The sequence below is a fragment of the Anneissia japonica genome, unplaced genomic scaffold (assembly GCF_011630105.1).
Source record: "Anneissia japonica isolate Jap-2015-1 unplaced genomic scaffold, ASM1163010v1 scaffold287861_len940595_cov192, whole genome shotgun sequence".
In the NCBI taxonomy this organism is placed as follows: Eukaryota; Metazoa; Echinodermata; class Crinoidea; order Comatulida; family Comatulidae; genus Anneissia; species Anneissia japonica.
The window spans coordinates 227,142-245,038 of record NW_022733264.1 but is presented as its reverse complement, the minus strand read 5'-3'; the positions used below and the strand labels follow the sequence as shown (position 1 = coordinate 245,038).

The 17,897-nt window shown below is 35.2% G+C and overlaps 1 protein-coding gene across 2 annotated transcripts in view; it reads left to right on the top strand.

Moving 5' to 3' along the window:
- Window positions 1-15,506, top strand: part of LOC117116133 (sodium/myo-inositol cotransporter-like) — a 30,883-nt gene extending 15,377 nt beyond the window's left edge. For both annotated transcript variants that reach the window (XM_033260111.1, XM_033260110.1), the window contains exons 5-15: window positions 77-181; window positions 623-728; window positions 2,722-2,802; window positions 4,061-4,272; window positions 8,825-8,960; window positions 9,602-9,709; window positions 10,035-10,200; window positions 10,307-10,475; window positions 11,298-11,513; window positions 11,725-11,836; window positions 12,580-15,506. In XM_033260111.1, the coding sequence (XP_033116002.1) occupies window positions 77-181; window positions 623-728; window positions 2,722-2,802; window positions 4,061-4,272; window positions 8,825-8,960; window positions 9,602-9,709; window positions 10,035-10,200; window positions 10,307-10,475; window positions 11,298-11,513; window positions 11,725-11,836; window positions 12,580-12,800 (1,632 nt within the window). In that variant the 3' untranslated portion in view covers window positions 12,801-15,506. The remainder of the gene's footprint in view (window positions 1-76; window positions 182-622; window positions 729-2,721; window positions 2,803-4,060; window positions 4,273-8,824; window positions 8,961-9,601; window positions 9,710-10,034; window positions 10,201-10,306; window positions 10,476-11,297; window positions 11,514-11,724; window positions 11,837-12,579) is intronic.
- The last annotated feature ends 2,391 nt before the right edge of the window (window positions 15,507-17,897 follow it).

The following is a 17,897-nucleotide window of genomic DNA, read 5'->3' as shown; positions in this document are numbered from 1 at the left end:
AACACTTACACACCAATAATTTATTCACTTTCAAAATCAATTGTTGTTGACTGAAATATTATTTGGCTATTTCCAGGTGTACACATTACCAGAGTATATGAAGAAGAGATTTGGAGGGCAACGAATTCGAGTTTATCTGGCTTGCCTTTCATTGGTCTTGTATATTTTTACAAAGATATCGGTACGTATTCAATCAGCGTTCATTCATTTATTATTATTTTACTTGTCTTTTTCATTTGTTTGTTAATTATTACATTCATACATTCGTTTATTCTTATATTCATTTATTCATTCAATTTGATATTTTCTTGCTTATTTTTTCTTTCCCTTACTTATTCCATTGTAAGGAAAACATGTCATTATAATGATTCAACACCACCCCAATTACATTTTTGTTCACATAAAACATTTGTATTGAGTAGATGCTTTGCCTGTTAGTGTTTGAAAAATTGCTTATTGAGTCTACCAGACACACATCTGATGCCTGACAAAATATGTAAACTAATATTTATATATCACATTCATATTAAGGTACATAAAATTCTAAAAACTAACACCAATTTATTTAAAAGAATTTGTAATTATATAATTTTTTTTTTATATAAATAATTTGATTTAATAGGTGGACATGTACTCTGGTGCCCTATTCATCCAAGAAGCCCTGGGCTGGAATCTGTATGTTTCAATCATTATACTTTTGGCCCTTACTGCAATATGTACTGTCACAGGTTTGTTTTGGATTTGTCTCAATTCATATCATATATTTAGGAAAAAATTAAATCAGCAATGTAGTTAAAGTGGGTGGACACTATGATACCAAGTATTAGTGAACCTCTAAAGGGTAACATAATTCTGATGCTACACTATTAAGGATTTGACTTCTTAGAGTGTTTTTCTTATAGAGATTTTATATTTTATTGTATTTTTACATTTCTCTTTCCTTTTTATATATATTTGTGGCAAAGACAAGCCAAACCAGTCACTCGTCCGAAAAATCAATGTTTAGTTATTAATACAGGGTTTAACTATACAATGAGAGCTATAAAATGGTAAAAGAATCATTTAAATCCAACACTTCGTTATGAAGTTACACGAGTTTAAACATACAGCTGTATAAAGAACAATATTTGAGAAATCAGCCTTCAAAGTTTACGATTTCAGGCATTTCTTAGGCAGAAACCATCACCAAATCGTGAGGAAAATAACAGCATAGCATGATGTGTAGATATATAAAGGTTAGTTTAGTGCAATAAAATAGATTTCCAAAATTTTGAAATTCCAGCATGTTTTGGCCATTATCTCCAAAACAGGATTGCGACGAGTGACTGGTTTAGCTTGTCTTTGCCACATTTGTATTTACTGTTGAGGGCCTCTTTGAGTCACCTTCACTGTAAGATGAAGGTGACCCCGTGAAATATTGTTGAATAAATAAATAAGAGCAGTGTAAAAACACTAAAGTGAACTTAACTATTGAGGCCTTTGTGTCCCTGGCTGTATTCTTTCATACTGCCATGTGTTAGGCCATCGCACACTGTCATTCAGTAGTAACTTTAAGGCCCATGGTCCATTGTACAGTGTGACCCATATCAACATTAGAGAATGCAGTACTCTTTAGAAATATGTAGAGGGTTGTCTCAGTGTGGTGCACATTTCAAAGCGGTGAGTTCCTCCTATTGTATTTCACTGTCCTCAGTGCCAACCCAAATTCTTAACTTGCAACTACCGTAACTAGGAAAGTAGGACTGATGCGATCTGTATTAACATAAGCTTTTGTGTACACAGTACCTTTTCTTTGTCATTTGCCTATAAATGAGTGTTATATTTACATGAAAGCTTATGTACTGTAATCTCAACTGGGCTCTTAAGGGCTACTTTGCTTTATACATATTATAATAGTAGACTAGTATGGAGCACAATATCACTTAGGATCAATGAGGTACATTACTTCACGTTTCCTGGATCAAAACCTGTTGATGTAGGCATTGTCTTGTGGTGTTTTTTTTTTTTTTCTTTTTTTTTTGATGGGTTATATTAATCATGCTAACATAAACAAAACAAAAAAAAACAGATTTCTGTATTTACAATGTACTGTAGTATCATAAATTCAATAGGTTACTTGAATTATGTTAGGCAACTCTTTTATTGTTTCTAAATGTATTGAATGTTACAAATTTTGTGTATTTAATTCTACGTTCATGTTTATAATTTAAACAAACATCCTGACATGCTTTTATAAAAAGACAGATTTATTGTTTGAAGGTTTGCATGGCGAAGTAATGATATATTTTAATGTTTGCGGTATACCACATAGATAGTTCTGAAAAGAACTGTTGTTGTTGGTTGAGAATATCTTGACATTTCGATTGAGTTGCTTCAATTCAATAAAAAAAAACAGTGAAATACAGTGGGTAGTGATACTTGCTGCTGATTGGTGGAAAACTAAATTGGAATTATTTCTGCAAATATTATTCTCCTGAAGCAACTCAATCGAAACGTTGAGATATTCTCAGAACTATCCATTAATATAAGACAGATTTAATTAGTGGTTTTTTTTTAGAAAGTTCAATACAATAGAAGTAAGTACAATACTGTCTCTAAAGTAGTCTAAAACATATTTAAAAACATTACATGAAATGGTTAAAGAAAATTGATTCTCACTTAATAAGATTTTGAAGTTGTATACTTTATAATTCTTAAATTTGTTTTTTTGTTTTTTGACAGGTGGTTTAGCTGCTGTCATTTATACTGATACACTACAATTCTTCATTATGATTATTGGGGCTGTGATTTTGATGGTTTTAAGTAAGTTTTTGATAATGTATTTTTTAGAATAATGTATTGTCTCCTTTCCCTTCGGTATTGGAGTGGATTGAAATAGCTTAGTGGTTAAGATGTTTTGCCTTCTAATCCCAGTGTTCTGGGTTCAAGTCCTGTGACAGTAGTACTTTTTCTCACGAGTAGAAACAACTCCACTCCCTATGCCTCATAAAGAGACATCGCTGACAAAAGCATCACATTATTTCATTTATTTAAAGAGGGCCCCTGAATATCAGTCGACCTTCTAGGATATGCCGGAAGGGTAAATTTTAACCCAAGTCTTTTTGATTTCCATTCATATAGTCCAAGAGGCAAAATTGTATTAACTTTTTTTAAAAACAAAATTTATACTAAATCTGTCTATTTTATTTATGATAAAGTGCACGGCCATTATGAGATTTACAGTATAAATTTTTTGTGCACACTATAAAAATTTTATGTGAAAATTTGTGTGGTGTGCCCTTATATGGGCAGGATTAAGTCATATTACACCCAAATATGGGCATATCAGTTATTTGTCCCATAAAATTTGGTAATGTGGACAGAGATTAAAAATAGGGGTTTTAAGCTGCATTCATACCAAAACCAAATTTCGGATCAGAAGGCGTACCAAATTGATAAAAAAAAAATGAATCAGTGTGTAAGAATAGGGATTCTGGTGTTCAGTGCATCAGAGACACGGTCCTAATTTTGGCTCGGATCTGATGTGAAATGCAGCTTTAGGCTACATTCAGACTTAGAGATAAGCCAGGCTTGAGTTAAGCCCAGCTCAACGCTAAACCCGGCTTAACTAACAGGCGTTCAGACTAGCGGGATTAGCCAGCCGCGAGAATTTTCATAATAATGTACCGTAACCAGCAAACATGTTTCAAAACATTGCTCGTGAAACGTACGCTCGCTCACAGAGTAAGTAATTGAATGCTGATTGGTCATTTTGTTACCCAAAGTCAATGCAAGACCCCCCCCCCCCCCCCCCCCCGCATTAACAATTAAAGCCAGGCTTAGAAAAGTTAAACACGATGGCATGCCAGGCCTAGTTACTATAGGAACACAGCCCGGCTTGAGATAAGCCACCTAGTTTAGACTGGCAGGTAGATAAACCCGGTGAGTTGAGCCGGGTTTATCCAACTAGTCTGAACTAGACCTTAAAGTACATAAATTTCTTCAGATTTAAGAACACAGTATTCTATGGAAATGGTGCAGTACACAATGCCATTTTTCATTGTAATTTTTACTTTTGTAGGTTTTGTGGAGGTTGGTGGTTACGATCAACTAAAGCTGAAATACATGCAGGCCATTCCAAATGAGACACTGAGCAATCCAAATTACACGTGTGGATACCCACGTGAGGATTCTTTCCAGATGTTGCGTGATCCTGTGAACTCTGACATGCCATGGGCTGGATTTCTGCTTGGCCAAACACCAGCCTCTATTTGGTACTGGTGCGCAGACCAGGTAAGTTTGACATTCTTTTAAGTGACTACCTTCTTCCCTTTTATCTCGGTTGCTAGAACACATATATTTTGTCAGATCCCTATTTATAATCATGGGTGAAGAGAGACAAACATTAAGTTTCTTGCCCAATGACACAACCGTTTTGGTTTTGGAGCTCTGACCTCAAGGTTGAGAGTTTGAAACACAATTTCTGTTCCAACAACTTCAAGGATAGTCTTCATAATCAGCTCTTCATCTTATTGAGTAGTCCAGTTGTGCTGTGTCCAGCTTTGCTGTGTCCAGCTATGTAAGTCCTGTCTTTACTCTTGTGTTCCAGTGGTGTTTTGTTCATCTTGTACTAAAATTCCCAGTGATGATATGTTATTAAATATTTATCATATATATCTGCATAATAACTGCCACTCAAGATTGAGAGTAAGCTGGTTTGTCTCTGCACTTTTAAGTGCTAGCTGCAGATGTATAGCTCAGTTGTGATGCGCTAAGAAATTTCAGTTTGTTTATTAACAAGCAAAGGCGTAACTAATATTCAAAGAGTTTGGTCAAGTAACTAAACAAGAAGCGCTTGGGTCAGGGGAGCACTCATGATTCAACAATGCCATTAGGAGGCTACTGTATTAAACACCATTTCTGAGCACTTTTACATATGGATGCATTTGAATATTATTTTTTGTTCAGTGTGAATCATCTCATCATTTTTTCCTTCTAAAAAGGGCACCTTATGTCAGAGACGTAACTGTCCGCGACCAATTGAAAGATAGCCCACTGATTGCAAGGCCAGTTTATGTTAGGTTTTAAAGTCAAAATGTAATTAAAAACTAAATACTGCAAAATCTGGCACACTAGTAACTTCCTCAGATGTGTTGACCCATGAAATGAAGTAGAAAAAAAGCTACATCCTGTCCTCTGAAATTCAGCATAGCCACGTCTGATATTATGTTTTCAATTTGTCTTGATTTTTTTTTTCCTGTCGATTTGCATCATGTCAACTGCTACTGTTCCATGTCACATCTGGTGCTTTTTACTTGTCACTTGTCACTTGTTACTTTATAGTACTCTCCTCGTGGTTAAAAAGCACAGGAACAAATTCACTTCTAATTTTTTGCTCTACAAAGGGTTACTTTGTTCATGGTTCTGTTTTCTTGCAATATGTTCTGTTTCTTTAAATCTGGGCACACTATGTATCGGCAGACGGTCGTCGACGCATCCATCTCAGCTTTCGGCGAGCACTTGGCAATTGCTGATTGTCAGTTGAAGACTGAGCGTATTATTAGAAAAACAATCAGTTTCATGCACCTCATCATTTTCTCTGTGGATTAGACCATAGACGCAGTGTGTCCTCAGTAAAGTGCACAGGATTAAGGAAGTGGACACTAGACCTAGTTGTACAGTTTAGACTTCAAAAAGTCTGATCCAAACTATTGCCAATGAAACTTTTTCAGTTGGTGGTGACAGCAACTGGTGCTCCCAAGACTTCTGGTCCCACATTGAATAACTTATCTGATCTCAGGAATTTCAACGTAGTATGGCTGCTCTCTTGCACTGTAGACCATTGTTGATTTTAATAGTTCGTTAGGAATTATTGCTGATTCCATATAACTAAGAAAAAATAAAATTTCAAAACTAATGAACTTGGAAAGAAGGACTGAATAGCAAGAATTTATAAAAATTGTAGCAACACATGATGACAGTTTTTTTTTTCATTATAGACATCACCAGTATGGTCTGGTAAAGACACCAGCAAATTTCAAGCGACATATTGGAAATTTCGAATATAATGAAGAAATAAGAACGATAACAGAGAAATATGTACAGAATAGGCCTTATACTACTACCTAGAAACTGTTTTGAATATCCTCTCTGGAGGAATAATGCAAATACTTGTTTTGTATTTCATAAATCACATGTTTTTTTTTTTCGTTCAGATGGGCTATCATACAAATATGTCATGATAAAAGTATATTTCCACGCGCTCTTCATCTTGTCACTTCTGGTGGTGTTAGTGGCGATGTAATCAGTGACAGTATAAGTAATTTATTGTTACCACAATAACTGGAGTTGGATTAGTTTCAAACTCAGCAGAATTCAAGATGTAAATATGAAGATGGAGCCTCTTAAATTTGGTACATATGTCAATCATTATGCAATTTGTCCTTTGCTTGTTGCATAATTTACTGTTTGTGAAGCGAGGCTCCAAACCAGTACTAACCAGATTCAAACACTCCAAAGTAAAGCACTTTCATCTAGTAATTTTATGGTTTTATGGCACGTAATTTTCACAAAAGTTTAGAATATAAAATTTATTTAAAATTTTATTAAACCATCCAGTATTTATTGTTCAGTTCAGTGTTTTTAATTTATTTAGAAAGTTTATAAATCCAATTCGGCTTTCTTGCATCTTCTTTGATGTTTTTTTTATAATTTGCATAATTCCGACAAGGAGAGTATATATGTGGTATATAAAACTCCTTATAAAGCTATATATTGTATTTTTAATACCTGAATTTTCAAATTTTTCAACTTGCATCTGGTTTTCACTTGTTGGTCCCACAGTTTATTATTCAGTTCTAAGAGGTAAAAGGGAGAAGTTTACCGAAAAGATTTTAAAACTGATTTAGTATACTCAGTTACCTAATATCCTATCTCTGAAATTATGAATCTTGTGCACCCTTGTGACATAGACGCGTTAAACTGGATTTATGTTGACATCGCAAGTGCATTGCCCAATCCAAGCTTAGTGACAGGACATTGTTATGCATAGGATTAGCAGGCTATCTAGATGAGTTATTATTTTTATTATTATTATTGTTATTATTATTATACTTCATATAAAGTATTTTTTATTAATTTATTTAGGCACACACAAGCTCCAAGGATTGTTAATAGCGAATACATCACTGTTGTACTTGTGACAATCCCTTTTACAAAACAAACATGTACACAGTCTCATATAAGTCTTATCGAATGGCTCAGATAAACAAAGAAGAAGTAATTGTAGACTATAGATGAAGAACACATTGAACATCGGAGAGAGTAGAAAGAACAAGAAACATGCATAGCTATACAGTTTGTGTTAACACATTCTGCCTAGGCCTAGCGAGACCTACACACCAGGTTCCAAAAAGTCTGCATCAAATTCATTTAGTAAAGGTATTATCCAGAAAACTCCGGACAGTATAGGCATTCTTTTTCAGTTCACAAACTTGGAGTGGGCCTAGGACTGCATCAAAATGCATTGTTCTATCAACAGTACTGGCTACTAAGTATACTAAATCAATTTTAAATTATATTTAAAATCTTCTTCTTTAATGGTCATATTCCAGCAATTCGTTACAGAATTTATATTTTGTTTTGAAGTATGATGACAATAATAGAGAGCTTTTGCTATCTCGTTTGAGCAACCAGGAAAAAAATTCATTTTTGTGTATGACATCACCAGTTTAGGCATAGGATTCAGTTTATCATGTAAACCACCGTTTTATTATGTAAAATCAATTCTCGGATGAGATAGTGAAAGTTCTCTTTTTTTGTGTTTTCCCACCATAATTAAATACTCTCCAAAAAGAACCATTTATTTATTTGTTGTATTTTCGAATTGGTACGGGATAGAGCTGTGTTAATGATATAATTTTAATGCTTACTGTAGCAACATTAGTTTGGCTCAGCAATGTAATGGTGTAAGAAGCAATGGGCTACCTACTAATTCTCCAGCACAGGGGTAAAATTTGAAATCCATAAATACCAGTGCCTGCGAAAAAACTACATTTCATTTTAAGTACAGTTAACATACTGTACCTAAAATTGGCCATGAACATCATAGCGTGTTGATCATAAGTTGAGCTATTTTAATTTACAGTAGAGGCTGATGATTTGGGCCTAGGAAATGAATATATAATGTCATACTAGGCCTAGACTAATACTAAATATTATGACCAATAAGTTGCTTTCTACTTTCGCGTTCGGCTGGCTACTGGCTGCACAGGTAGCACTGGCTTTGCAGGTAAGCCTAGGCTTACATTAAGATGTTAACAACAATTTAACATTTTTCTACTCGCAATAAAATGATGATTAAGAATTGTATCAACAAATAACATTTTCAAATCTGATTTTAAAATTTCTAGGTCAAATATACTTTTTACTTTATATAATTGTAGCAAGTAATGTGGATTAAATAATGCTACTTAAATTTCTATACAGCGCCCTCCATTGTAGCTTATTGTCCCTGAATTATTTTCCCTATACAAACTAAATGTCAAATTTCACAAATAATATTCAGATGAAATTTAAACAGTAGAGAACCTATGATTTTATTGCAAAGTGTAAAGGCATTAAATATAGTTGTTGTTATAAAATTCAATCATGAATTATTACTAGGTTTTTTGGCAATCTACTCCAGTTTCTATTTCGTCTAAAATTTAATGAATGTTTCTCTATTATTAGAGTAATTCTAACGGAATTACTCTAAAATTTAGGAATGTTTTATTGTAGGTTGCGTTTTAATGGCTTTGTAAAAGCAAAGTGTTAACATTTAAATGCAATGATTTGCTTCCAACAGATGATGGTGCAAAGGGCGCTTGCAGCAAAGAGTCTATCACATGCACAAGGTGGCTGTATCTTTGCAGGCTACATCAAGCTGCTTCCAATGGTTCTTATGGTTATACCAGGAATGATAAGTCGAGTGCTGTACCCTGGTCAGTGCAACTAAAGCTGTGTCTAGACAAAAACATGTAATTTGCCTAAATATGGTCATGATGACATCAAATCATGACCATGTAATAAAGATAATAATCAACTTTTAAAGAGTTAATATTATGGAGACCTTTGTATATATATGGGCACATCATGACTATACATAGGCATACAACAGTTTTTTTGTCTAATAAAATTTTGATAATAAGGACAAAGCTTATGATATTCTTCAGATTTAAATCAGATTTCAGATCTTTTTATTTACATTTAAATCTGGTTTCAGTTTTTATTTTTTAATGTAATGTCAGACAGCAGGGAAATTTTTTTTAAAATTATAAATTGTATACTAAATCATTAATTTAAAAAGGCTTTTATAAGTCTACTAAATGTAATATTATATGACCACAATGTTAAAACCAAATGAATACAGTGGCTCGATTCACCTTGGACTTTCTTCTGTGTACTGTCTCAATGACCCAGGCCGAATCGCATACCCTTTAATTTCTTGTAATAAATTTAACGACTTTTGTAGTAAGCAGTTTATTTGACTATGTTTAAGGTTTTTTTTAATCATTTTTCAGAGGCAATATATCTTTGTTTATGATTGCCTGTTGGTTTTGATGTAAATTTTCTCTTTTCTCAGATGAAGTTGGTTGTGCCTCTGCTGAAACTTGCATGGAGGTCTGTGGTAGCAGTACAGGTTGCAGCAACATTGCATATCCACGTATTGTGCTAGGTCTCATGCCAACAGGTAGGCTGAACTTTGACGTGTTATTGTGGTAGGCCTCATGCAGTAGGCTTGCATCATGTTTTGCTTATCAAGGTGTATATACTGTCTCTTATACACATCTAGATGTGTATAAGAGACAGATATATATATATATATATATATATATATGATAGTAACTTTGGTATATAGATATACCTTCACTGCTGAAAGATAGTGAAGATAATACTTTCCCTTTTGAGCTTAAGGCCAAGTGGTACGGTATATAGCCTTTAGATTTTCCTATTAAGGAATATATGTTGTTTAAATGTTGTAATAACTGTAATACTGTGTGTCGTATGCATTGTAGGTTTACGTGGTGTGATGCTTGCAGTGATGCTTGCTGCTTTAATGAGTGACTTAACATCAATATTTAATAGTACCAGTACACTGTTCACCATTGATGTCTGGAAGATCTTCCGCATAAAGTTCTTTAAAAGTGAGCCCTCTGTCCGGGAGCTGATGATCGTAGGAAGGTAGAGTACAAACTTCCTGACACATTTCATTGTTGTGACTTCTCACAACACAAACAATATTATTTTTGTAAAGTGTAAAATATAGTAATTGTATTTTTTTTTTTAGAGTTATTGTGATGATAATGGTTGGAATTGGTATTATTTGGATTCCAATTATCATGGAAATGCAGGGTGGGCAACTGTTCATTTACATCCAGGAGATCGCCGCTTACCTTTCTCCTCCAATTGCTGCTGTTTACCTTGTGGCTCTCCTGTGGCCGAGAGGAAATGAACAGGTCAGTGATATTAGGTGTTTGATTACCGAATTTCGTGGTGCGGTTAGAGTTAATGGTAATCGGCATAATGCAGATGGGTTTAGTTGAGGTGGGCCTAGTGCTGGTGGGCTTAAGGGTGATGGCTGTATGCAAGTGGGCTTAATGTTGATGCGCCCTGTGCATCAACATGGTAATGGTAATGTGCCTTGTGCAGGTGGACTCAATGGTATTGGGCCTTGCACAGGTGAGCTTAATAATGATGATGGACCATCTGTAGATGTCCAGATGGAATTAATGGTGCTGAACCTTTTCGGTGCACAAGTTGTGTGCTGTGTGCCTTGTGCAGGTGGGCTCACTGGTAATGGGCCTTGTGCAGATGGGCCTAGTAATGGTGATGGACCTTCTCTAAGTGGACTGGTAATGGGTGTTGTCCAGATGGGATTAATGGTGCTGGGCCTTTTGCTGGTGCACTGGTAATGTGCCCTTTGCAGGTGGGTTCATTGGTAATATGCCTTGTGATGTTGGGCTTAATAGAGATGGACCTTGTGCAGGTAGGCATGGTGATGGTCCTGTAGAGGGGCTTGTGGGGTGGGGGCCAACTCAGACGGCATTGTATGATGCAGTCCGACATGATTTGTTGTTGTGTGTGTGTGTGTGTGTGATAGGCCTGTGTAATCATGTAGAATATTAAACATATTTACAAACAAACTACAGTAAAGCTCAACCAGCAATAAGCTGTATTTTAGTCTCCTATGTTTACCTTCAACCTATTGTTCTGTTTTTTTGTTTTTGTTTTTTTTTTAATTGTTTTTAAAACAAACTTTGGATTGATAATTTTTTTAGGGTGCTTTCTGGAGCTTAATGGCAGGATTGGTGACTGGCGGAATTAGAATGATCTTGGACTTTGTTTGGCGTTCTCCACCATGCTGGGAAGAAGATCCCCGTCCATCAATTACAGCCAAAGTGCATTACATGTACTTTGCTTTGCTTCTATTCTGGCAAACTGTTTTTGTCAACATCATTGTCAGTTTAGTGACAAGTCCTACTGATCCAGAAAAGGTAAAAAAAAATTCCCAATGGTTCATAACTATTTTGTTTGTCAAGTGGTAGAGTTTCAAATATGCATGTCATAATTTTGTCAGAGCCATAATTATATAGGTGACCCTTCCATCAAACCCCAGGAGGTCAGTTTAGGTTCAGGGACCTTTTGATAGCATGATGCTGCATAAACTACTGTATATCTCAATACACATTGCTCTTGTTTTGACAGGTTATTCGAACCACTTATTGGTCTCGATTCAGTGGGGCTAAACGACTTGATGATTTTGAAGATGACAAAGCTGAAGTTGAATTGGATGATTTGAAAGACACTGATGGTGAAGGTATTGAAATGCGTCAACTTTTGTGTATTTTAATTTGAAAACAAACAGATGCTGTAGCAGCTGCCTGGGTTTAACGTATACTTTACCTTGATTTTATATGCTTTTATTAGTTATAAAACTGCCAACATGGTCTGTACCTGTGTATGATAAGTTTCTTCCATGTAAACCTTTCAGTGTTTACATTGGCCTGGTGGAAACGCTGGTGGCGCACTACACTGGAGGCAAAAGATTTGTTGAGAATATGACAAAAATGCACAGGAAATCAGGAAACTGGTTATCTTTTTGTGTTGTGCCAAAAATATGAAGCTACATGGATCTAAGACGTTTGCTATGCCTAATCTTGCCACAGGTATATTGGGGCTTGGCCTAAACTCTTAACATCAATACTTGGGACTATTATCTTATCGAACATTTTCCAGTAGTTTACTGGCATTCCAATCATCATGATGCAGGTACCCACGTTTTCAGAGTTAATTATTCAGATCCAGAATATTTGTCAACATCAGTGATGTTCCTTTGTGCATATATACTCCAAAGCAACCATCCCTTTTTTTATACTATGAAGAAAATATATACAGTATATGCATTTACTGTGCATTGTTATTGCCCCACTTATAAGTCATGTAATTCCAGATGCCAATTTTGCTTAGTGAACAGTAATCCAGTGTTTTAATACATTAGCAAGGAATTGAAATTTCCAGTTTATCTTTAAATAAACCTAATAAATACATATTTTTTTACAGTGGAAATTGTTGATGGGCGAGGTACTTGTAAGAAGGGCTATGATTGGTTCTGTGGATACGATGATACAATGAAAGGAAAACAAAAAGCACAGAAACACAGGGAACACCTCAAGGCTGTTACCTCCCTGGAACAAGACCCAAAGGCAAAAATTTTCCTGAATGTAAACCTTGTTGTGATCATAGGGGTTGCCACATTTCTTTACATATTTTTTTCTGTTTAATGCTGCATAATATATTTGTGGTTAGAATACCAAGGCAATCTCAATTTTTTTTAATGAAATTACAATTTTGGTGTCATTTTATGCAGAATACATTTTAACTTGTATATTATTGATTTTCAAGACTTTATCAATATAAAGATATTAATTCAATGTGATGTTGTTTACATGAATTGTGGTGCAAGAACAAAGAAACATATGCTTTGTCACCAAAATGAATATAAGCATGCACACACTTACTGTATGTGTACACCGATCCAATAGGCTATGTTCTCACACGGCTGCTAACAGTTAGCAGGATCCGGATCCTGCTAACCGTTAGCTACCGTGCATCCGTATGACAAAATCCTGATCAAATAAAGTAATACCAAATATGTGATGATCGAATCATTGGCCAATAAGAAACTGGAAATTGTAAACGCGTACGTTTGATTGGTTGATGATAAAAACGCGCTTAACTTGCTAACCGATAGCGCTTGCTAACTGTTAGCGGTGTCCGGATACTGCTAACGGTTAGCTCCCGATCCGGATACTAGGGCTCTCGTGAAAACCAGGCTTATGACTATCGGCAGCCAAATCCATCTCTGCTCTGCATGAGTACTTCACAACACAACACTGTCTTCTGGTTATCTGTGAAAATCTGGGCAGATCATCATTAAAAATCATCCATTGCACGCACCTTGTTGCATTCTCTATGGAATCATACCAGCCAATGGCCGTCAGCACAGTGTGTTCTTTACTTTATTCTTTTTGGTATGAATGATATTTTTGACAATCGGTATTTTTTTGTTTTAATACATTAATTTACCGCATCCATTCAAAAACATAACATTAAATTCAATGTGTATTACTGACAGCAAAATGTTTTTACTTCTTTGAAAAAAGCAGAGGTATGGCCTTGTTATCCTAACATGACAGATTTTTGTAGTTTTAAACACGTGTTGGGTACATCATATTTTTTTCACTCATTTACTTGTTTTTAACACACCTTTCTTACTCACATAATTTACACACATGCACACATGCCTGTTTTCTAACACTCACCAGTTTTCTGTACACCTCCCTGTTGTCTATCACCCATGTTCTTTCAACACACCTACCTCTTTCAACTCACATGCCTCTTTTCAACACAACTACCTGTTTCTGCACACCTACCTGTATTCTCACCTGTTCACTAAAAACCCACCTGTTTACTGCCTACCAACACTTGCTCTGTACACATCCACTTGTTTTGCACAGCCTCAACTGTTTACTTCCCACCCACCTTTCTACACATGCACCTGTTTTCTGCACACCTACCTGTTTTTTACACACCCACCTGTTTTTTACACACCCACCTACTTTTAACAACCACTTAAATTGTGCACACCCACCTGTTTCCAAACACCCACTTGTTCAGTGTCTCTACTTGGTAGCAACTCCATCCTGTCAAATTTTAATTGACTACCGTATGTATACAATTATTAAAACAATAATACCTCCATGTGCCCATTGTGAACGATTCCTGTGTATTTTTTTTACATAAATATTTAAAGGAAGAAAACATATAGTATTGTCTGAAAAATATCAGACCTTAGAAGTATTAGAAATGTAGTGAATCATTACTTATAGCATTTATTTTGTTGTACCAATTCTTACGGTAGGAAATACAGTATTTTTTTTTATGTAATTGTATAATCTTATTAGAATCTTTTAGAATCATATAGGACAACTCAGCTGACTTCAGCATTTCCATATATGATTTACCATGGATGAGTTTACTGGTCTAGCAGACAAGATTGTAGTATAACAAGCACTGTTGTAGTGCATGATTAAACCATGCAAAACTAATTCAAATTAAAATAAATTTGTTGATTTTTTATTAAATTCATGTCTGTTGGCACATTTGCTAAACTTTTGCACAAAGATTGTGTGCTTTTGATTAAGATAAGGTTCCTTGTTATAATGATAGTAGAGGTGTCGGTGGCTATACGTAGGCCAAAGTTTGTGACACACTGTAGTTCTTTGTACCATTAAATGATGTCCCATGTCATCTTAAGTCAGTGGCGTATCCAGGGATTCCGAAATAAAGTAGTTCATAAAGTAGTTCATTGAGAGTTTTACAGATGCATTTACCCAAACCATCACAGTACCATCAAATGATGATCCATACCAAGACGGTAGATACCCATCAAATAATGACCAATACCAAAACAATAGTATTGTACCATCAAATGATTATCCATACCAAACCTATGCCAACACATTAGTACTGTACCATCAAGTGATGAACCATACCAACACAGTAAATTACTGTTAAATATTTACATGTGCCAACACAGTAGTACTATCAAATGATGATTCATACCGACACAGTAGATCAAATAATTACCCTTACAACAGAGATTGCTAAAAAAACCATTGCTAAATTACCTCCATTGTTATGAATTAATGTTGTTATACACCAATAGAGTACCAAAGAGTTAAATGACACATAATATTTTAACAATGTACAGTTAATTGTTTTTTTTAATATGTACTTTGTGTCTATAAGTTGGAATTTTTAACAAAAATCTTGCCAAAGCATTCTACAAGGACAGAAGTTTCTTTTTAATTAATGTTAGTGAAAACTGTTAGGATTGTTGAGATCGCTAGATTTAGGTGTCATCTAGTTCTTATTGTCTGCTAATGAAATAAAAGTTCAACATGTTCATGTTGGTGGAAAAGTGATTTGTAGTAGTTGTATATCTTGTTTCTGTTATTGTATTCTATTATACACCAGGAGCGGATCCAGAGATGTCCAAAAGGGAGGGGCCGAAAGAGACAACACTATCCTACGGGGTCCGGGGGAATGTCCCCGCGAAATTTTTGTGTTCTAGACGCTCGAAAATAACATTTGAGGCGTTCTGGACTATCCTTATTTCAGAACTATCTATGTGTGTACCACTAATACATGCGAACTTTCAAACCAATCATTATTATTATTATTATTATTATTATTATTATTATTATTATTATTATTATTATTATTATTATTATTATTATTATTATTATTACTATAGGCCTGTTTATTATGAATATTACATTTGTAACCACTGTACATAAAGAAACGTCAAAACAATACAGAAAGATTATTGGTTGTCTAAACAAATATATCAGATTATTTGCGATTGTCAGTGAAGCTCTGGATCCTCTGACAACGTCCAGCAGCAGCGATGATGGAATGTGATGATGACATTTTCTCTAATGTATCTGTGCCTCTAGACTGTGCTGCACTATTCCCAGTAGTGGTGCCCCTCCCCCACCCCTCTTAAATTTGTCAAATTTTTTTTTTAAAAGAAAAGAAATTTATTTTCATATTTAAGTCTGAGAGTGCCATCTCCGGCCATCTAGAGGTGCCATAAAGCAAAAACTATTGTGGAGCTGAAGTGGTATCTCCTCCGTTTGTGAAAATCCCTCCATGTCCCCCTAACCCCTCCCCTCTTCAAATTCCTAAATCTGCCACTGAAAACCTTTTAATACATGCATCTTTAGAAATCGATTAAATAACGCCTCAAATTATACATTCCTGAGCTCCGCCCTCAAAATCACAGCAGGTTTTTTACCCCTAGTTCCCTCCCCCCACCCATGGAGCCATTTTGGTCCACTCTCAAATTCGTACCCACCCAATAAAAATCCTGTGTATGGGCCTGATCACCATCTTCATCATCATCATCATTAGAAGTAGTACAGTAGAATGATGTCAATGCAATAATATTCCTTTTTTAATGTGTGCTCTGGTATTCTGAGAATCAGAAAAAAAAAAGCATCCAACATAATGTGCTTAAAAATAATTTGTGGTAACTAATGTTGTATTTTGTAAAATGTCAGCGAACTTCAAAGCAGGTTAATATATATTTTAAATCAAAATACTCAAGCAGTCAACTGGAACTTATGTGATTTAACTGATCCGGCAACCAATGTTAACTAAAATGTTATAGGCCTACCGAGTATGGTCTTTATTTGGGGGAGAGTTCAATATATTGTAGTATCATCATTGTTAGGCCTATATGGAGGAGTCACGGGAATGAGAGGATTGTCTTGTAGCGTAACAATGTACTAGTATTTGGTTGTTTTTAGTAAAACTAGCATATACCCGTGCTCCTCACGGTGTTGAATGAGTGGGGGAAAGTGGCGATGTATATATCTGAATGTCAGAAAATTTCATTTCTCGACATCTAGGAATATAAATTCCTAGATGACCCCCCCCCCCCACTTTCTCTTTAGGGTTTATAGATTCATAGAAAAAAAATGTATGCAACCTACTCATTTTTTTATGTATGTATACACACATAATAAGCCTATTTACTCTAATAAGAAAGAGAAAGTTTACGTGCCCATTTTCAAGAGGGGGAACCTTGAACTTTGAAAACATCTCAGAAGTCGGGAAAGCTAATTTCCCGCTATTTAGGAGCTCTTTCTTCTATGTAATAACGTGTTAACGCTAACGCGTTCGTTGTTTGAATGTGGTGTTGTAGTGGGGGCGGATATGTGACTTGGGCGTGCACTTCTGGAAAGAAGCATGAAACTTTGTCCTAGGGGGTTTTTGAGTATGCCGATTTCAAAAATTGCGGGAACCACGATGTCACTCCACCCCTTCCCCCCCCCCCCAAATGGAAAATTCAAAAGGGCTGCCAAAAAACACAATTTTGGCAGTTTAAAGGCTCTAAGAACTCACATTAATATGATCTTGGTGTCAATACTTATGTTCTTTAGTTCAAGGAATTCAATAAAAAATTATTAAAATACAATACCATACATGCAAAAAATGCAAATTAAATAAAATATTCAAAATGGCCGCCAAAAAAAACACAAATTTGGAAGTTTGAAGGCTTTTAGTGTACATATTACCATAATCTTAGTGTTAATACCTATGCTCTTTAGTTCAAGGAATCCAATAGAACGTACATAAGCACCATAGCATACATCTTTAGTGTGAAAATTCAAAATAAATATTCAAAATGGCCGCCAAAAATCACATATTTAGTATTAAAATGACTGCGAGTGCCCTAACTACCATGACCTTTTAATGTCCCCACCAATGCTTTAGTTCAAGGAATCCAATTCAACATATGAAGTAAT